We start from the raw sequence: 18,018 nt of genomic DNA on the forward strand, positions 1-18,018 counted from the left end.
GTATGTGATTGACATGTGTATGTCAATCACATACACCTGTGATTGACAGGTGTATGTTTTCTCAGTTCATCCTGAGGACTGCACAGGATGAACTGAAACAGGAAAGAAACAGGAAGTGTTTCTTTGGAAGCCAGAATGGCTCCAAGCTTGACCCCTCAGGTTGGTCTGCATCACTGTCAGTTCATTTCAAGGTTATTCCAGTATTAATTGCGAAAGTGACAGCATTCCAAAACTTGAAATGTTTCTGTGCAGTTGGAAAATATAATCAGCGCAGCGTTGAAGAGTGGAGATGTCCGGCCTCTCGATTTGTTCTTAGAGAGAAACACATTTGAAGACATGTCTATTAAATGCTCCCAATAGTTCCTCAATAAATTGGACAAACTTGTCACCAGGGTAAGATTAGGTCCAAATAGTTGTTCATCATTCTGTTAGTTTAATTTCTTTATTAAAAAACTCTGAAGAACTTTTATACTCTTTAGGGTTTGGATCAAAAAGAGACCAAATCGGCCAGTTTGGGACTTGCGAGCCTCTACAAATGTGGGAACAATTTGAAATTACCGAGTGGGGCAGGACTTTCAGGTTTAATATCTCAAGGACTAATTAAAAAGATAAGTATATGCTATTAAAACATACCCAACAATGTTTACAGAGTAAGTATTTTCAGGTTTTAAATTATTATCATTATTTTTTGAGTACATGGTTCAGTGGTTTGAGAAATGCAGGAAGCTGTGGATCCAACACGGCCCACACTGGGATGAGACCATGTTTGCGCTCTCGGAGAACTTCCTAAATGCCTTAATGGTGAGCGTTTGTTCATCAGTTAATACATTTAGTGCAACAACACGTTTTCTGCCTAAAATATTTTCTCCTGTTTCCTCTGCTGCAGGTAGTTCATGAGTCATGTAAAGAGGGTATGTCTGTAAATTTCACATTTTATTTGTCTTTTGGTTGGAAAAAAATGTTGAGAAAACTAACAGAGTTAGAAATCCTGTTTCTTCAATTGTATGCAATTGGTATAGCACAATAAATTGTGACACTTGTGCGTTATTTGCATAAAATCAGATGACGGTAAGTGGTTAAAGGTGTTTCGTTTCCCTGCAAACTTTATTCCCTGACATTCCTTTCAGGAACTTCCCAAGTGACTGAGTCCTTCCTGTATCCTGTCGGTCAGTTGGCAGTAGACTCCAGAATCAACATTTTGATCCAGAAAGAGGTGGGGAAGAATTTGTGTAACTTGTTCTTTTGAGAATGACGTTGAGTCTGATGCACGGAGGTCTTTGGCTGCAAATAAACGCATTCATTTTGCTCCGACAGGCAATTCGTAAATATAACATAATTCTGGATAAAATCCCGGTGGAGTTCAAGAAAAATAGGAGGATCCTAACATCACAAGACGCTTCAGATATCATGTGGGTAATTGTAGTTTTCTCGATGTGGTTCCAATTTCTAAACTTTCCACGCTTGCTGGAACCCGCCTGCGTTTATTTTTCTGCAGGAGCAAACTGGCAGGTCGGATTGTGGAGGGTGGTGGTAAGTTTTTTATTTTTTTATTTTTTTATTATTTAATTTTATTTTTATATTTTTTAAACAAACTCTGCTGCCTTTTTCGTCCAAAATAAATACAGAAACGTCCTATTTTGCAGATTATGACTTGCAGTCATCCCTGATGGAGGCATTGTGCAGAATGGCCACTCCCGATCAGAGGAAGAAGCTCGCAGACCAGTGGTTTAGCATGGCCCATGTCGCCAGTGGTTTTGCCCAGATCATTGACTCCGAATTTGAAACGGTGCTAATAATTAATATGAATATTTACTTACTGGAGTGACATGCTGTTTTATTTATCTTTAAGAGACAAGAAAAAAAAAACTATAAATGTGTAATTTTAGGCTTGCAGAAGGTTTCTGAACATGGTGAACGGGATGCAGGGAGACAAAAGAAGGTACGAGAGCACAATACATTGTCACATTTAATTCTATGAAATGAATTCAAACAATAATCGTTGCATGTTGCTTTGCTGTGTCACACCGCAGAAACTTACATAATTAAAATTTTTGGATGATTTCTAACCACATTTTCTCTGAAACATGAAGAATATTTGTTTTTTGAGTTTGGAAAGTTTGTATTTTTAACTGAACAGCAGTGTCCTTTCTGTGCCGCAGAGTGTACTCTTACCCCTGTTTGAGAGTGTATCTGGGCAAGTATGAGGTGAGTGTCAAAAAGGTTTTTAATCAGAGCTTAATATGTATTGGTACTCTAAAACATGATTCTGGCATGAAAGTAAATGTACTCTGGTAGTGAATGATTATCTTGTCATTAGGTTTTGTGCACAAGTGGTAATTTACTAGTCTATGTAAGTAGTTATTGCAAAAAGATTCTGTTTATCTTGTTAGCTGTTGATGCCATCCGACGAGAAACTCGAGGAATTCTGGATTGACTTCAACCTCGGCAGCAGCAGCATCTCCTTTTACTTCTCTTTACCTGATGAAGAGGTACTGGCACACCAAAGTTGTTCTGTGGGAATCAAAATCAACCGAAGAGAACTTGTTCATTATGGTTTATCGAAAGTTAGCCTCGATTAGAGCCTAACAAGGCCAAATTTTCTGTTTTATCCAGGATGGCCACTGGGAAACAGTTTGCATCAATGAGAATGAAGTCCTCAGCTACACGGTGACAGGTTACCACGGCCCTGAAATAACTCTGTATCTTTGGTCTTTACTGCAGGCGAGATAAATGAACGATATACAATAAAAACTGCTCTTTATCTCTAGAGGTGGCCAAGAGGAAAGTCTTGCTACTCAAGCTATCAGAGGTCGTCGTTGTTGATTCAGTGGAAGGATCCAGTCTCATCATCCATTTCAGCTCCTCTCTGGACATCCTGCAGGCTGCTCGCAGTGTTTTTGGAGATGACAAAAACAAAGTTAGTGACCGATTTGTTGTAAAATATATAAATACCGCAACATTTGCTGTGGTATATAAAAGGGTTTGATCAAACATTAAGGTGGGGAAACCTGACAATCCACAAAAAAAAAAAAATAATAATAATAATAAATTAAATGTTAGTATATAGTGTCGATTAGACTGTGAGAAAAGGAAACATTTTGGTCATAATAAATTATTGTCTGGCATTAATCTCTCTTATTCTGTCAGGGCACCCATGTAGTGAAAACAGAAGCTAAACACACAGTAGAAGGGATCAGCACCCAGGTAAGCAAAACCCTGACAACAGGCTTTATTTATAGCCATATGTTCAATATGATATTTACACATGAAATGCAGTGTGCTGATCCTTTGTCGACAAGTTTATTCCTCAGAGCGTCTTCAAGCTGTGTTAGCAAAACCAAAAATTTGTGTATTGATGTTGCTGCATGTGTGTCTGTTCACACAGGTTGTTCCAGAGAGCCAGGTGTCTCTGAGTGAAAATGAGAAAAACACTGCCCCCTTCCTGTTGTCCACCACAACTGCACCTGCACAGGCAACACGTTTGGATTTTACATAAAAATGCTGTAGTCGGTTGTTTAACATTAACATAATGCGAATATATCAAGTTGTCTTTTGTCTTGCATCTAGATGGTGACCCCTGCCAGACAGCGGATATCAGAGTCCACCATCTACATCAGCAGCAGTGAGAGAGGAAGTGTAAATGTCGGCTGTTTTCTTCCTGCTAAGTCATCAAGTGAGTAACGCCTGAAAGTGCAACATCACGAGTAGCGTAAGGAATAAGTAAATACCAGCTTGAATGTGTTAGTGGTTGTGTTAGATTGTTTTTGCTCAAGTTCCAAGTTGGCATATGGTTGATACTTTGCTTTGCAGCGCACACCTGTTCATTGACCAATCCTGAGTTCATTTATTTTCTCTTAAGGAATAATTTTTACAGCAACCTGTCTGTCAGGATTAAGGCACAAAGCATGCGACTCAACCTTTACCTGATACCATTTGCTTTTCTTTTTATGTGTACATTACAGCCAATAACAAAGGCAGCACCTCTTTGCTGAAGTTCTCTGTTTGCAGCACAGCTGTTATGACCAACAGCCACAACACAACACCATGCAGCACAGAAGTGTTTGGCAACAAGGAACAGGTTTGTCACAAAAGAAAACTTAAATGATGCACTGCTTGGTCTGTCTTATAAAATACATCAACATTTCTGGTTTAAGGCATACAATTGTTTTTGTAAAGCCCTTTATGTTGAGCACACAGTTAAAACAGATAATCGACCTTAAACAAGACCATTTATTGGTCTATCAATTTACCTTTTTTTTTTATTATTTTTGTTACATAAAGTAAAATATACCAGAACTTTTATGATAAATTGGATTGAAAGTTTAAAATGTTTTAATCATATTTTAGGCTAATTCCCATCTCATTTCTTACAGTTTCTAAAGGGTAGAGCAACAGAAAGCAACAGAATCCGAAAAAAAGTTCCATTCTTTTTATTCTGAAATAATAGAAATAATATTTGCCACTAATTCCATAGTAAAAATTAATGTTGGTAAATTGTAAAACGACCTCTACAAAAACTCAGCAGAATTAATTGTTCATTTACAAAAAGTCTTGAAAATTATTACTTTTTGTTTCACTGATGGTATCATGGTTGGCTGAAAGTTGCATGTTAATAGCTGCATGTCATTCAGTTTTATGCGTTGTTTCTGTGTTCCTTACAGAAGATCCCTGTGGCAGCAGCAGAAGATTCCTTTCTATTCGAAGAAAAGTCTCAGGGTATTGCTACAGTGACTTTGATCTGAACTTGTCACCAAAAATACAAACATGGGTTTGTAATTCTTTAACCTATAAAAGTTCTCCATCACCTTTTTACCTCCAGAATCCAATTTTGTACCCGACACACAACCCAGAGCGGCATGTAACACGTAAGTCGAGGGATAAACTTCTAATCAAAGACAGTTTTTCTATAAAGAGAAGTTGTTTTGTTTGTTCAACCTACAGTGGCTCTAACTGGAGCAAATTATCCGACTCTGAAATGCTAAGGATGCCAACTCAGAAAATCACCTCATTATCAAGACTTGGTAAACAAAGTTGATAACCGATATCAACATAGCATATATGTATGTATGCATGTGTGTGTTAATCTGTGCTGTTATCTTTCTCTGTTCAGAGCCTAATTCAAGTTTGCTGGAACCGCAGCAGCGCTGCCCTTCCTCAGGCCAGAAATTGTCTGTTTCCGGGTCAAGTCTTGTTCTCCACAAGCAGTTCCACAGTGAGTTGACCGAGCGCCTGCAGAAGCTCCTCAATGACAGGAGCAAAGATCCTCCGCCTCAAGAATCAGCTGATCACCTCAGGAAAGCGTCCAATACCAAACGGGGCTCCGGAGAAACAGACTCAGAAAACACGCGTGCTTCTGTGACTGTTCCCAAAACGCAAAGGGCTCAGAGAAGCAAACAATCTAAAGAAAAGGGGAAAGAAAAGACGGCACTGGAGGCAGATGCTGGTGCTGCGAAAGCTTCAGAGAAGACCATCACAAATAAGACTGTCCAGAACCAAAAACAATCTCAGGTCAAAGATGACATCAAGATGGCGATTTCGAGGAGAGACAAAGTATGAATTCTGTGTATTCAATCCATTTAACCAGCAGTTTAAAGTTATTAATTGTTTCAGTGATCAGTTTTAATCTCGTTCTCACGTACAACTCAGAGAGACTCAGAGGTCACAGCTAGCATGATGAAGCTCATCTCCAGCCGTTACGAGACTAAAACCCAACCCACAAGAAAAGGCAGTGCAGAGAAAATGACTCATAACTGGATTCCCCCTCTCATAAACAGGTATGCACATTTAGGGATTTTCTTCATATCAATAAACATACTTCAGTTAGAGCAGAAAAACACCATGTACTGCCTGGTTTTTTTTTTGTCGTCGTAGATCAATCTTTAACATGGTCAAGATGCCGACGTGTAAAGTAAGTCTTTGTTTAGCTGATATCTTGACTTTACCTGAAAAATTACTGTGGCACCTGCTTGTTTAACTGAAGATATGTTATGCTACAGATGGAAACACTCCAAAAAGTAAACGTTAGGAAATCCTTAAACTCAACCACAGCCTCTGTCAGAAACAGGTAATGCAAACATTTGAGTTGAAATTGGGAAAATTGGGGAGGAAATGATAAATTCTAGGGTTGTAATTCATTTGAAGTTGTATTTAATCTCCCTTTTGTTTCGTAGGAAAGATACCTTTGAATTCAGTGCTGATTCTCCTCTCTCCATTGGGGTAACAGATCCTTTTCTTCCTTACTTTCTTCCTTAATCTCCTACTTGGTTGTTTTGCAAATGAAAAATGTGTAGGAACCTTGACCTGTAATTCAGTGGCCAACATTTGTCAAGATTTAATGTTTTTAACTACTGTGGATATTTAAGTTTTATAAATGTTTTCTTGCCCATTAGAAAGAGAACCAACCCTTTACCAAATCACTTGTCACATCAACCAGGTGAACCACAATAACATTATACAATGACAAAATGAAGAAAAAAATTATCTAATCCTCAGAGGTTTCACTCCATAACTATTCAAATGTGGAACTTCTGAGATTTTCTTTTTCTGGTTGTTTCATTTTATTTTTGTTGTTTGACAGTGGCATCCACAACTCCTCTACATTTCTCATCACATCTAAGAAAGAGCAACCTCTGGCAAAAGTACGCTTGAGTTATAGTGGTCCAAAATAATTGATGTTTCTCAGTTTGGAGCAGCATGGCTGCATATTGGCTCGTCTGACAACATACATCTGCATTTGTCACCTGCTGACATGTATGTTGCAGAACAAGCTGCATGTGAAAAAGCATCTGTTCAGTGACACAGACACGGACAACGCCCCGACAGATGTCAGCTGGCTGAGAGAGTCAGCCAGGAAGCCCAAACCCCAAGTCATCAAGTACTCCAGACAGCCACAGATCAAACCCAAAAAAGTCCCTCTGCAGTCTCCAGGTCCATAGCCTTTAATTTATTGCAGAAAAGCTCAATAAAAGAATGCATCATTGATCCTATACATAAAGCTTATTATATCATTTGGTATTTACTTAACAGACATACCCCCAGATTTACAATCATCTTCAAAAGTTGGGAAGGACAAAAGCAAACTTACTCAGGTAAGACGTTGCAGCTACTGCTCCACAAACTGCTGCTGCTGCTGTACCCCACGTTACCACTGTGTGTCACTGTCGTATAACAAGAATCTGTGTTCATAGGAGGCCTTGGATCACCCAAAGGCAGCGAAGCAAGCAGCAGTCAGCAGAAAACCACAAGCTGCTTCAAAGAGGCCCAGGAGAGTGGCAGCCACCTCTAAGAAGAACTACAAGGAACCAGATACAGATGACAGCCAGTCGGAAACAGAGACGCCTCAGTCACCCAAGGCAAAAGAGCTTTTTCTATGCCTCGTGTTTTGTGTTTAAGCAACTCATCTGAGCAAGTAGTGCAAGCTCATCTGTGCCACATTCACAGAGCTGTCTGTTGAAAGCATACACAAAGTCTTGACTTTGAGCTTTATAAAGTTTTATATGACATTTTTATTAACATTTTTGTTATACTGTGAAAATAAATTATTTTAAACTTTCTAAGTAAATAAACTACTCATAAAAGATAGGGATATTCAGCTTTCAGGTGAAATTTTATTACGAACCTATTCACTACAACCCCTACAGGTGAACTTAATGTGACCTTATCGAAATTTCTAAATGCACAACTTTCTGTTCTTTAACATCTTGTGTATTGACACATTTCATAACAAGTGTTTGGTCCATGAATCAACCAGTAAATTTACAGATCCAGTCAAAGTTTGTATTTGAACAGTCCTCCTCATCAGGTTGTTCGCATTTTGACATCATGAAACCAAGACGACACCTAACAACTAATTAGCAGTACCTCACCGTCTCCAGGCTTCAAACCGCATATCTTCAGATGGAAGCGGCCACTGAGCTTTTAGTGTCACAGAGTGTGGTCAGCAGGTTGCAACAGAGAGACTGGAGCGGTCACAGAAAGCCGTAAAAGTGGATGTCCTTTGGGCACACATCACACTGATGACTGCTTCATTGTGGAACTGTGTGATAAATCCTAGGAATGCTTAAGGAAGTGTCATTTTAGACCATTCAAAACTTGACATCCGCATGGTCTGCGTGCTAGATGACCCAGAAGGGCACCTAAACACACCTCCAGGTCAAATTGTCTTGCATTGCGCAGGGAGCATGTACACTGACTGGTCAAGGGACCATTAGGCCTCAGTGCTGTTCTCTGATCAAAGTCGATTCACGCTTAGCAAAAATTAGATAATAACGATGCTGGAGGCGACAAGAGAACGCTATGCATCAGCCACTGTTGTCACTAAACGAGCTTTTGGTGGTGTTACAGTGTGGGTATGTGTGTATAGTCAATACAGAACTACTGTACACTTGGTGACAAACCTATATACTGCGAATTACATCCATTCATTGTAACTCAGCATGAAGAACACAGGCCTAATTTCACTTTCATGGACAACAGTTCTCCAGCGCATCGAGGTTGTGTTATTAGCGATCGGCTGCTGGAGACTGGGGGATAACCTCGAATGGAGTGGTCTGCACTTTCTCCAGACATAAATCCCATTGAAAACCTATTGGATCACCTAAAACTTTGTGAAGACTCATGTCCCTCTGTACCCAAAACCTCAATAACCTAAGGACCACCACACAAGAATTACCTCAGCAAACAATAAGTCAACTAGTGAACAGAATGAGACGTCGTTATAAAGGTGTTGTTGATGCTCAAAGGCACATGAGACGTTATTTAGGGATTGATGTTTTTGTTGCATACACAACTCCTTTGTTGGCTTTTTTTCTGTGACATGAAGAAATGACCATTGCATTGTTCTACTTAAAAGCCTAGTTTCATTATATATCTTTATAGGGTGAACTTTTTGCACTTACCATAAATTTCACCCAAAATCCCTTTCTTTTTGTGAGTGTTTTACTAGTACGTGTCAACCCCAGTACTTTAGTGAATGGTAAATCTCAACTTGGGTTTTTTCAGATTTGACAAAGTGCTGTTTTTCCTTTAAAACAGCACTCCTCTGCCGATAATTTGAAGAATTTAGAAAAGACAAAAGAGGTTGCGCCAACAAAGAAGAAAAGGACTGCGAGCAAACAACCAATCAAAATGAAACCACCCACAGAGTTTGTGTTGGATGTGTATCCTTTTTCCAAAGAAGAGGTACATACATTTTGTTTAATTTCACCCACATTAACTGATGATTGTGCATAAATATTCATAGTTAGACATCACAGAAAGAGCTGAATAATAATACATTTTGGTGTGTCTGACTGTTTTATTTGTTCTGTCGAGCAGCAGTGGAACAAGGAGGAGAACTGTGCAGATGATCCACCGATAAAGAAGAGTAAAAAAGACCTCTCTGACCACCAGGCAGACAAATACAGGGAGGCCGATCTCACAAAAACAGACCTTAAGGTGAGAGTTCAGTCATAAAAATGAAGATTGTGAAATAGGATTTATGAATGAAGCTTTTTAGTTGATACTAGTTTACTCTAATGACTCAGTAATCCTAATGGTAAAATTCCCCAAATAAACAACCCTCTAATAAAGTACTATATTAAACAATGATAATGGCTAATTCATGAGAAATAATTTAATCTTTAATTTCACATTTTTGTGCAAGAAAAAAAGAAATAGAGGCCACAGTGGAACTGGAAAGTATAACGCTTCACATTTCCCTCATTTGTAATGTTACAGCCTTTAACTCTACACACAACATCACATAAAGACAACATGAAAAGATTTTAGAGATTTTTGAAAGTATATCAAAAGTAAGATATCATATGTTCATAAGTATTCACAATCTTTACTCAGTACTTTGTTGATTCACCTTTGGAACCAATTACTGTCTTATCTGGTATTTAGCAAGAAAAAAAAGATAAAGCTGAAAGAAAACAAAAAACGTTTAGTTTGATTTGATCTGAGAAAAAAAGGTTCAAAGTCTTTTTTTTTCATAATATGTGTTAACAACTGTTTTCAACCATTTACTTTTTTATGTATAAATAGTTTGGTATTTCATGCTTACAGCTGTCCAGAATGAATAAAAAGATTATTTCCCAACAGGTTAAAGCGGGGAACATTCTCCAGGAAACTTTGATGTTGAATAAGAAAAATGTCATCCCAGGTCGAGAACAAACAAGTTCTTTGAAGGATTCCTTGGCCGCCTGCCAGACCTCTTTCTGTCCGTCTCCTCCTTTCATTGAAAAGATGAGATGTAAGTTGGAGAGGAAAGCTCCTTACCAACTTCAGAGAGAGACAACAGTCTTTTGACTTCTTTGACATCAGTCGAATCTTTCATGGTTAATCAAATGGTTTCGTTACATCACATAGGCCACTGTTATATATATTTTTCTGGCCCTTTGGCAGTTCTTGAAGTGGAAAATGATTCAGATCATTCAAATTGGCTAATTTGGGTTCATCTGGGGAATTGTAAGGTTTTCCTCATTTTTACAGCATGACTAAATTAAGTGGAAAGTTTGTAATTCTAACAGATATAGCTACTTGTGAATGTGATCCATCTCAGTCTTTAAATCTGTAAATAACATGGAATGTTAATGTTTGCAATTAGGTAATGACGATGTGTTTCAGAAGTGGGGTCAGAGTATTTGACGAGAATAGTTGCACATAACATGTTTTTTTTTTTGTTTTTTTTACAAACAGCACTTTTGCACCTTTTGGTATTTATCTTAACATTTTGTCATTGTGTATGTTCAGTTGAGTCTCAGTTTCCATGTGGTGCTTCTTCGCTCCAAACGATGTTATGCTTTCCAAACCCTTAACCGTAAAACAGTGTGGAGAAAGGGTGTATATGTTGACCTTCTGTGCTCCAACCAATATCTGAAGCCAGCTGTTAGAACATCTGTGTTTGCTTTGGACCCTCACAGCCGCTGGGAGGTCAGCACCAACCTTGGGTTTGACCTGCTCCACTGTCCTCAGCCCACGGGGATCCCCACTCCCTACCTCCAGAGATCTATCCTGCCAGGGCACCCCCTCTCCAATCCAGCTGCTACCCAAAGTTCGCTCCACAGTCAACAGCAAAGGCCAGCGTAAGCTGTCTTCTTTCTATAACGGAGAACAAAACCAGGACTATTCGAAGACTCCGTCCGTCCCGTCTGCCTGTTCACTGGCAAGTCAGACCCCCGCACCCAGTCCCCCCACTGGACTCACTGCTGCAGAGGTTGGTCAACCTCCTAACTCTGAAAACGTATGTCACGCTCAAATGTTCTGCATCAAAAGTTAAACAGTTGTTGACTGTGTTCTCTCTCCACTTTGATAATACTGCTCATGGTTGGACTGAGCCATTTTGTTAGCTCCAGAAACAACCCAATTTACTCTTAATCAAATATTTGCATAACCTGGAAGCTCAGGCCTGATAACATACTCACAAATTGATACAGATGGTTGTCGAATTCTCAGAGAAAGCAAAACGATTATCAGTGCATCTGTGAGAGAAGGTAGTTGAACTTTAGGATATTGAGCAATATCTAATAGATGGGGAATGCCAGCCATCTGTCTTCGAATTCTAATTAAGAAACTAACAAATTCTGTTGAAATCAACCAACAGCTGGGTAGACCAACAATAACAACAACAAAAAAACATGGTGGAAAGGAAATTGTTCACGAAGAAAAAACCTGCAAATAACCTATACTAACATGTAAGACTCTGTGAAAAGAAGAAACGTTGCTGTTTTTAGATTCTTAATAAGAAGTTATAAATTCAGCAATTTACTGATATAAATCACATTTTTTTCAGGAATATTCTATATCATTGAGTTTTACGCTCCAGGTAAAACTTTCACCTGTGATGTTTTATTCCAGTTGTCAAATGCTTCTTGCAACACTTCATCTTGGCAATTATTCAGCATCTCCCCTCTCAGTCTGAAATGTAGCATCTTCATGTGATTCACATACCATTACCTCACGTGTAAACCACCGGCGTTAGTTGACAGCCGTGAATCACTGGAAAAATGTATCAGCTCTAAGCTGTTAAATAACTGAAGGCCGTCCAATAGGTGAGCTGGAATTCCCAGAGGTTGAACTCAAACAAACCGTGACACTTTAGGTAGAAACACAAAGGTTCTCTTTTAAGACTCATTATTGTAACAGTTATACACACATCATAAAGTAACATGAGACCATTTAGCTAAAATTGAAACTAGACCATTCAGAGGGAACGAGTCGTTTGACGAGTTAAAAAGAAAATCGTGTAGTGATTATGTAGGATATTATGAACAGTGAAGTAGCACGATTGAAATATTCTTTCGAACTCCAGGCTGATAATATTACTGTTGCACTTCATCTGCTTCCTACTGCCCTCATCATTCCTTGTTTATAATCCACAGCAGACATTTGTAATTACAAAATGAGCTGCAATATCGCCTCACATCGACGATTTGTCATAATGTTCTCTGGCCTTAATTGTTTCTTTCCAGATTCTTCCAGTCCAGCAACATCTGTCCCCAGTGCCTCCGTCCCTTTTGTCTCCATCCACACAGCCACTCTTGACATCAACTCTTCTGGAGCTAGACAAGCCACCAGTACCGTCTGCCCACCAGTCACCGCTCCCTGGAGTCGCCTTACCCAGTGGTTGTAACCTTGACCTCAGTAAAGTGTCCTCAGTTTCCCTGGGCTCCCTAAGCCAGTCATCGCCAAAGTCGTCAGTTCTCAGCAGAAACACGAAGGAGGTTTTTATCTCTTTTCCTGAGGCTTTTTTTTAGGAGTGCACCAATTGTAGTCTTTTTTGGCCGATCCCCCATTGCCAATTCCGATTTTGACCGATTTGTTTTGTCTGACATATTGCTAAATATAGTAATATGTCAGACATATATAGTCAGACAAATATAGTCTGACTATACAGTCGGGCGACAAAGGGGAATGACAAATGTGAAGAAAAAACATACAGAAAAGCAAAAATCAAAAATCGCAAAGAGGAGAGAACAGAGGACAATGGTTGAACGTTCGACGAGGGAGAAAAGAGAGAAGAATAAGAGAAAAGATCAGAATTTATCATTGAACGGTGCACCGCAGAAAACAGAAAAAACCCGAAACCCAGGGCGCAGCGGCAGACAGCAAGCAACCACCCACCCCCTGGAGTTAAAAAAAAAATAAAGAAAACAAAAAAGAAAAAAAAAAAAATCAAAAGAAAGACATGCATGGAAGAAAGAAAGAAAAAAAAAAAAAGGGAGGCAAAAAAAAAACAACTAATAAATTAACAATGCTAAGTCTGGTGGGGGCACAAGTAAAGCCTGGTGGCCTGCCAGGCTTATAACACACTGAGGGAAACCCTGACCTTTGTTTTATTATATTTGCCTGCGTCTAGAAAATGTATGAAATTTGATTTAAGAGTTTTCCAGATCTGGTGCTTATTAATATAGCATTTGTATTTTCATTTTTTCTTCCTCTATCCCATTGTCTTAAAATAAAAAAACATATATTTACTCTTTATAGTTTGTAAAACATTGAGAACTTTTAATGTTTAGACTATTTGTAAAAGTGTAGAATTTTGTCATTAACTGAGTAGGAAACCCTATCTTGGATGTTTGTAGATTACTGAGTGGACTGGACAATTTAAAAAGTGGAAATGGATTATTGTGATATGACCATAAAATAAGTGCCTAATGCATCACTGTTGATTCTGATAGAAAACACCGGTCACTGACAAGAACCTTGAGCTGACACAGCATTTCGTCTCAGGTAAAACGTTCTTATTTTTCAGTTCGTTAAGTTGCTAACAGCATAATGTGTGCACCACAAATAAATCGTTGCTATGTATTAGTGCAGAAAAAGAGAAAAACAATGGCTGCTTGATGCGTGGACGTGTCTTTTAGGACCAGCTCGCAAACGCTGCATTTCATCATCCAGTAATTCAGAGGAAGATGAGAAAGAAGAGGAGAAGAAGAAAAGCAAGATTAGAGGCCAGCGTTCTCCTCGAATGAAGCCAAGAAAACTTTTCAAGTCTTGTAAGCCATATTTATCATTCTCACCCCCAAAAATAAATAGCTCTTTTGCTAAAATACATTTAAAAAAAAAGAAAGCCAGAACACCACTGGCAGTAATTGCGCATAAAAAGGCGTGTGATCAGGTGAAACCACGAGGCCTGTCATTCTCTTAAACACTTGAACTCTACAGTACATGATGAAATAATGTTTTCACCACGATTTTACCCAACATTTTATTTTGGGGTGTAGGCAACTTTCTAAAAAGAAAATATATGATTTTGCAGTGAGAATTATGCAGAGAGTGAGACGTGTTCAGCAGGTTTGTGTTGGAACAACAAAAGCGATTCAAACTAGAAGTGATGTCTGGATGTGTTCTGCTCACAGTTGCCGAAGTGTCTGCGGTGGATGAGATGAGCCACATAAGCTGCAGTCAGTGGGAGACTGAAGACATGGAAGAGGATTCAGAGCTGCCAGGAAGAACTCTGAACCCAAATAACCTCTGTCAGCAGCTGAGCTCTGAGCTGAAAAACAAGTTCCAGGTTTACTTGCACACATTCATACACACGCACACACACACGCACAACAAAATAAGAAAATATCCTGTACTGTGTTTTATGCCCAGACCCTTTCTGAAGCCATGAATATTCTTATAAGTCTTCAATTAACTGAGTTTATTTTAGAAAGCAGTGACTACCTTTAAGAATGGACTCCTCTCCGACTTGTCTTGATCAACTGTATGTCGTGTGATAAATGTTTTCAGGACCGTTGCAAGATTATGGAAATCTACAACAAACAATCTTCCAAAACTTTCCAGCAACACATCTCCTCTATTGGTATCCAGCTTAACAAAAAAAGGTCTGTCCTGGGGGATTTTATGGTTTTCTAATGTATTTCTAACCTTTTTGTTAAATGCACAAACTGACTTGAAAATGATTTGACCTTCAGTACTATTTAATAAAGAAAAACATAGATGGTTGTCTGGCTTTTGTTTTATCAGAGCTCTAATTTTCCAGTTATTGAATATCCGCATGCTGCTATAGGCTCCAAATCCTCAACGTTCCTGCTTTGTGGGATAAAACTCTGCAGGCTTTTCTTCTTAGATGTATTTTTTTTGTTTGTTTTATTGTTTGTTTTCTGCTCTGCACAGAGCTCAGAGAGTTGGACAAATTCAAAAGGTCCTTTTGGAGGAGATCAAGAAGATGGAGCTGGACAACAACATGCTGCAAAACATGGAGAAAGACATCACCGTGGGTCACTTAAGCTTGTTTTCACCTCAAACTTGATCATAAAACTAACGTAACGACTTTAACATTGCTCATTTTAAACAGATGACAGCCATCATTTGGACCCTTCTTTCTTGCAGATATTCTGGAAAAAACAGATGATGACTTTCCATGGTTACCAGAAGCAGGAAACCAAGAGGTGAATTAAAGACTTACGTGTTTCTCTGTAGAGGCTGAAAGAGTCATATTGTACTTCAGCTACACTCTTCTGATCATTGATTGTTTTTGTTGTTGTTGTTGTTGTTGTCTTTTTTCCTCAAGCTTGGACTAAAATACCCTGTAAAACGTTGAACAACACACTTGTTTATTCAGTAGAACAAGGATTAAAGGGGTTGACTGGAAAGTCATTTCCCCCCTCTGGGCTATCATCAGAAACTAAATATGTCTCCCTCCAGCACAAGCTATTTTTGAAGAGATGTTTCCACTGCTATAACTAATAGGGGTTTTACAGATGATTTGCCTGTGTTCAGCGCCTGACTGTTATCCAGCCGGCACCCAGATTTATCACCATGGCTTATAAGCCTTATGCTTCCCAGGCTGTAACCAGCACACTCTGTTATCCAAGAAATGTCCTTTTTGTGCCCTAATTTGTCGATTAACACTTGATTCTGAAGTTTTTGTTATGATGTGTGGCAACGTGTCCTTATGCACATCACTGTGCTTTCTGCTACAATGTCACTGTTCTCCCAATGTTTACATCATAGGCCTTAAAAACACTGCTAGCATGCCAGCTGATAGCAGTCATATGCATTTAATATTAAAAAACAAATTGCTATAATATATGAGAGAAAGGTGTTTGTCTCTATTATATAATCATGATTGGTCTGGCTTTTTTTCTGATAGATACCTATGTCCAGTTTTTTTTTTTTTATCTCTCCTGCCAATTCGATTTTGAGCAAAAAGGACTTTTTTTCTGAGGAATTTAACATTTAAAAAAAATACAGCAAAGAAATTAAGAAATTAAAAGATTGTGTCAAGACAGACACTTCTTACTTTGATTGATTTTTTTAAAATAATCTATTGACCAAAAGGTTGGGAGTTTGTAGTTTTGACACGGTTAGTGAATAGACAGGAAAATGAATTTTTATTATTTTTCCCCTACCCTCACCAATTATTTATGGATCTCTGTGATCAATAATTATTTCAAATGTGTATTTTCCTTGGACACATAAAATTAGACACCACCTGGAAACAGATTGCATTTGACCATGTTATCATTATTGAATTGCACTCAAGTTTTTAATGATTTAAACTAGTTATCCATCTTGATGCCGTGTTGTGTGAGATTGTTAGCTTGTGTGTTAATTGTCATCAAATCCTGATAAAACGTGTGGTGACCTTATTATTATGCCCATTTAAATAAATTACTCAATTTAAAAAGTATTCACTTCTATACATAATTTTGAATTTGAAGTCATTCTGTCAACCGACCCATAATTTTTGCCATTAAAAATGTGTTATTTGCATTTTTTTTTTTTTATCTTCACAAACAGTCTTTTCCATTCTTTTTTTTTGTTTTTGTTTGTATGCATTTTCTTTCCAGAACTGATACACTGAAGAAAACCTTACAAAGTATCACTGGTCACAACTGGGATTATGAAGACGGGGTGTTCAAATCAGAGGTATGACTTTCACATACGTATAAATTGTATGATTTATTGTGTTTCTTCTCTGGTAATAATTGTGCAAGTCCCAAGAGGAGAAACTTTAGTTATAAATCAAAGTAGACCACTTCAGCCTCTTCCTGTCAAGGACTGTAATCTCTGTTTAACCATCAGTTTTAGTACCAGAAACTTTTACTCTTTTCTCTTCATGCCATAAATTCACTCACAGACCAAATTGTGTCTCATATCCATAAAATCTTTTTATACTGGCTGCTGCTTTCAGATGTGCCTGATAAAAAAAGACATGAAGTCGATTCAGGACAGGCTTCTCAGTGAAATGGTGAGTTGACACCAACACAGGTGACGCCTCAGCCTAAAAATCTGGCTTTCAATGTTTTACTTTTCGCTCTGCCTCTGAGAACATGTTCATTCAGTTAAATGGAAAAACTCCACACACCTGCGTTAAACACCAGGTTTTTGTCACGGAGCAGGACGGATAATTCCAGACCGTTTTTTTTTTGTTTTTTTTCTCCGCACCTTTAGTGTGACATTTATTCTGTCCAAATCAAATGAAAAACAAAAATGTTAGAAAGGATGTGTGGACTCTGAATATCCACTTTAACATCCAGTGTTGTACACAGTATCATCTGAGATGATTTATCATGTTCTCAATGATCTTTTCCGACGCTTGTGCGCTGCTCATAGCACGAGGGAGAGATCCAGAGTGTGAAGAGAGGACTACATGCTTTGTTTTTCCCCTGATGGATCCAGGTTTGGAGGTGACCAAAGGTTACCCTACACTGTGAACCGATGTGATTGTCAACATGTGATGTTGTTTCTACTGTGCTCATATGCGATGTTTTTACTTCAGATCCTTTTGTTTTGTGTGGATGCATCCAGTTGTTTGAGAGCTGGACTTGTTCCTAATATGCATTGTGTTTCGTTAGAGATGTTTCTAAATTTCAGAAGAATGTTCTTTACTATCCAGTGAGAGCTAAAGAAAGTCCCCTTGGTGTTGGTGCAAACAGGGCATTAGCCTCTGCATGGCTTTAATATTTTTAAAACACTGTATTTATGCTTTAGTGAAAGATGTTTAAGTAATAAAAAACATAATCCTAAATGTATTTAATTGTTTTTAAACCTCTTGTTAAAGCCATTCTTAATTGGAAATAA

At 38.4% G+C, this 18,018-nt stretch overlaps 1 protein-coding gene across 1 annotated transcript in view; it reads left to right on the top strand.

The window, feature by feature from the left end:
* The window catches only part of sycp2 (synaptonemal complex protein 2), a 19,074-nt gene extending 1,089 nt beyond the window's left edge, over positions 1–17,985 (top strand). Inside the window, exons 2-46 of the mRNA XM_016672183.1 lie at positions 50–159; positions 253–393; positions 480–608; positions 697–801; positions 887–911; positions 1,128–1,213; positions 1,315–1,409; positions 1,496–1,530; positions 1,644–1,786; positions 1,887–1,939; positions 2,160–2,205; positions 2,391–2,489; positions 2,614–2,674; positions 2,769–2,917; positions 3,148–3,204; positions 3,386–3,472; positions 3,568–3,673; positions 3,963–4,078; positions 4,662–4,716; positions 4,820–4,865; positions 4,942–5,021; positions 5,111–5,550; positions 5,647–5,774; positions 5,872–5,908; positions 5,997–6,064; positions 6,171–6,216; positions 6,390–6,433; positions 6,578–6,638; positions 6,762–6,927; positions 7,027–7,088; positions 7,188–7,352; positions 9,034–9,180; positions 9,316–9,435; positions 10,084–10,234; positions 10,905–11,197; positions 12,453–12,704; positions 13,662–13,713; positions 13,848–13,979; positions 14,343–14,497; positions 14,719–14,813; positions 15,106–15,205; positions 15,322–15,380; positions 16,785–16,863; positions 17,129–17,185; positions 17,551–17,985. Coding sequence (XP_016527669.1) covers positions 697–801; positions 887–911; positions 1,128–1,213; positions 1,315–1,409; positions 1,496–1,530; positions 1,644–1,786; positions 1,887–1,939; positions 2,160–2,205; positions 2,391–2,489; positions 2,614–2,674; positions 2,769–2,917; positions 3,148–3,204; positions 3,386–3,472; positions 3,568–3,673; positions 3,963–4,078; positions 4,662–4,716; positions 4,820–4,865; positions 4,942–5,021; positions 5,111–5,550; positions 5,647–5,774; positions 5,872–5,908; positions 5,997–6,064; positions 6,171–6,216; positions 6,390–6,433; positions 6,578–6,638; positions 6,762–6,927; positions 7,027–7,088; positions 7,188–7,352; positions 9,034–9,180; positions 9,316–9,435; positions 10,084–10,234; positions 10,905–11,197; positions 12,453–12,704; positions 13,662–13,713; positions 13,848–13,979; positions 14,343–14,497; positions 14,719–14,813; positions 15,106–15,205; positions 15,322–15,380; positions 16,785–16,863; positions 17,129–17,185; positions 17,551–17,607 — 4,410 coding nt within the window. The 5' untranslated portion in view covers positions 50–159; positions 253–393; positions 480–608 and the 3' untranslated portion in view covers positions 17,608–17,985. The remainder of the gene's footprint in view (positions 1–49; positions 160–252; positions 394–479; positions 609–696; positions 802–886; positions 912–1,127; positions 1,214–1,314; positions 1,410–1,495; positions 1,531–1,643; positions 1,787–1,886; positions 1,940–2,159; positions 2,206–2,390; positions 2,490–2,613; positions 2,675–2,768; positions 2,918–3,147; positions 3,205–3,385; positions 3,473–3,567; positions 3,674–3,962; positions 4,079–4,661; positions 4,717–4,819; positions 4,866–4,941; positions 5,022–5,110; positions 5,551–5,646; positions 5,775–5,871; positions 5,909–5,996; positions 6,065–6,170; positions 6,217–6,389; positions 6,434–6,577; positions 6,639–6,761; positions 6,928–7,026; positions 7,089–7,187; positions 7,353–9,033; positions 9,181–9,315; positions 9,436–10,083; positions 10,235–10,904; positions 11,198–12,452; positions 12,705–13,661; positions 13,714–13,847; positions 13,980–14,342; positions 14,498–14,718; positions 14,814–15,105; positions 15,206–15,321; positions 15,381–16,784; positions 16,864–17,128; positions 17,186–17,550) is intronic.
* The last annotated feature ends 33 nt before the right edge of the window (positions 17,986–18,018 follow it).

Source organism: Poecilia formosa, unplaced genomic scaffold (assembly GCF_000485575.1).
Source record: "Poecilia formosa unplaced genomic scaffold, Poecilia_formosa-5.1.2 Scaffold56, whole genome shotgun sequence".
NCBI classification, from domain to species: Eukaryota; Metazoa; Chordata; class Actinopteri; order Cyprinodontiformes; family Poeciliidae; genus Poecilia; species Poecilia formosa.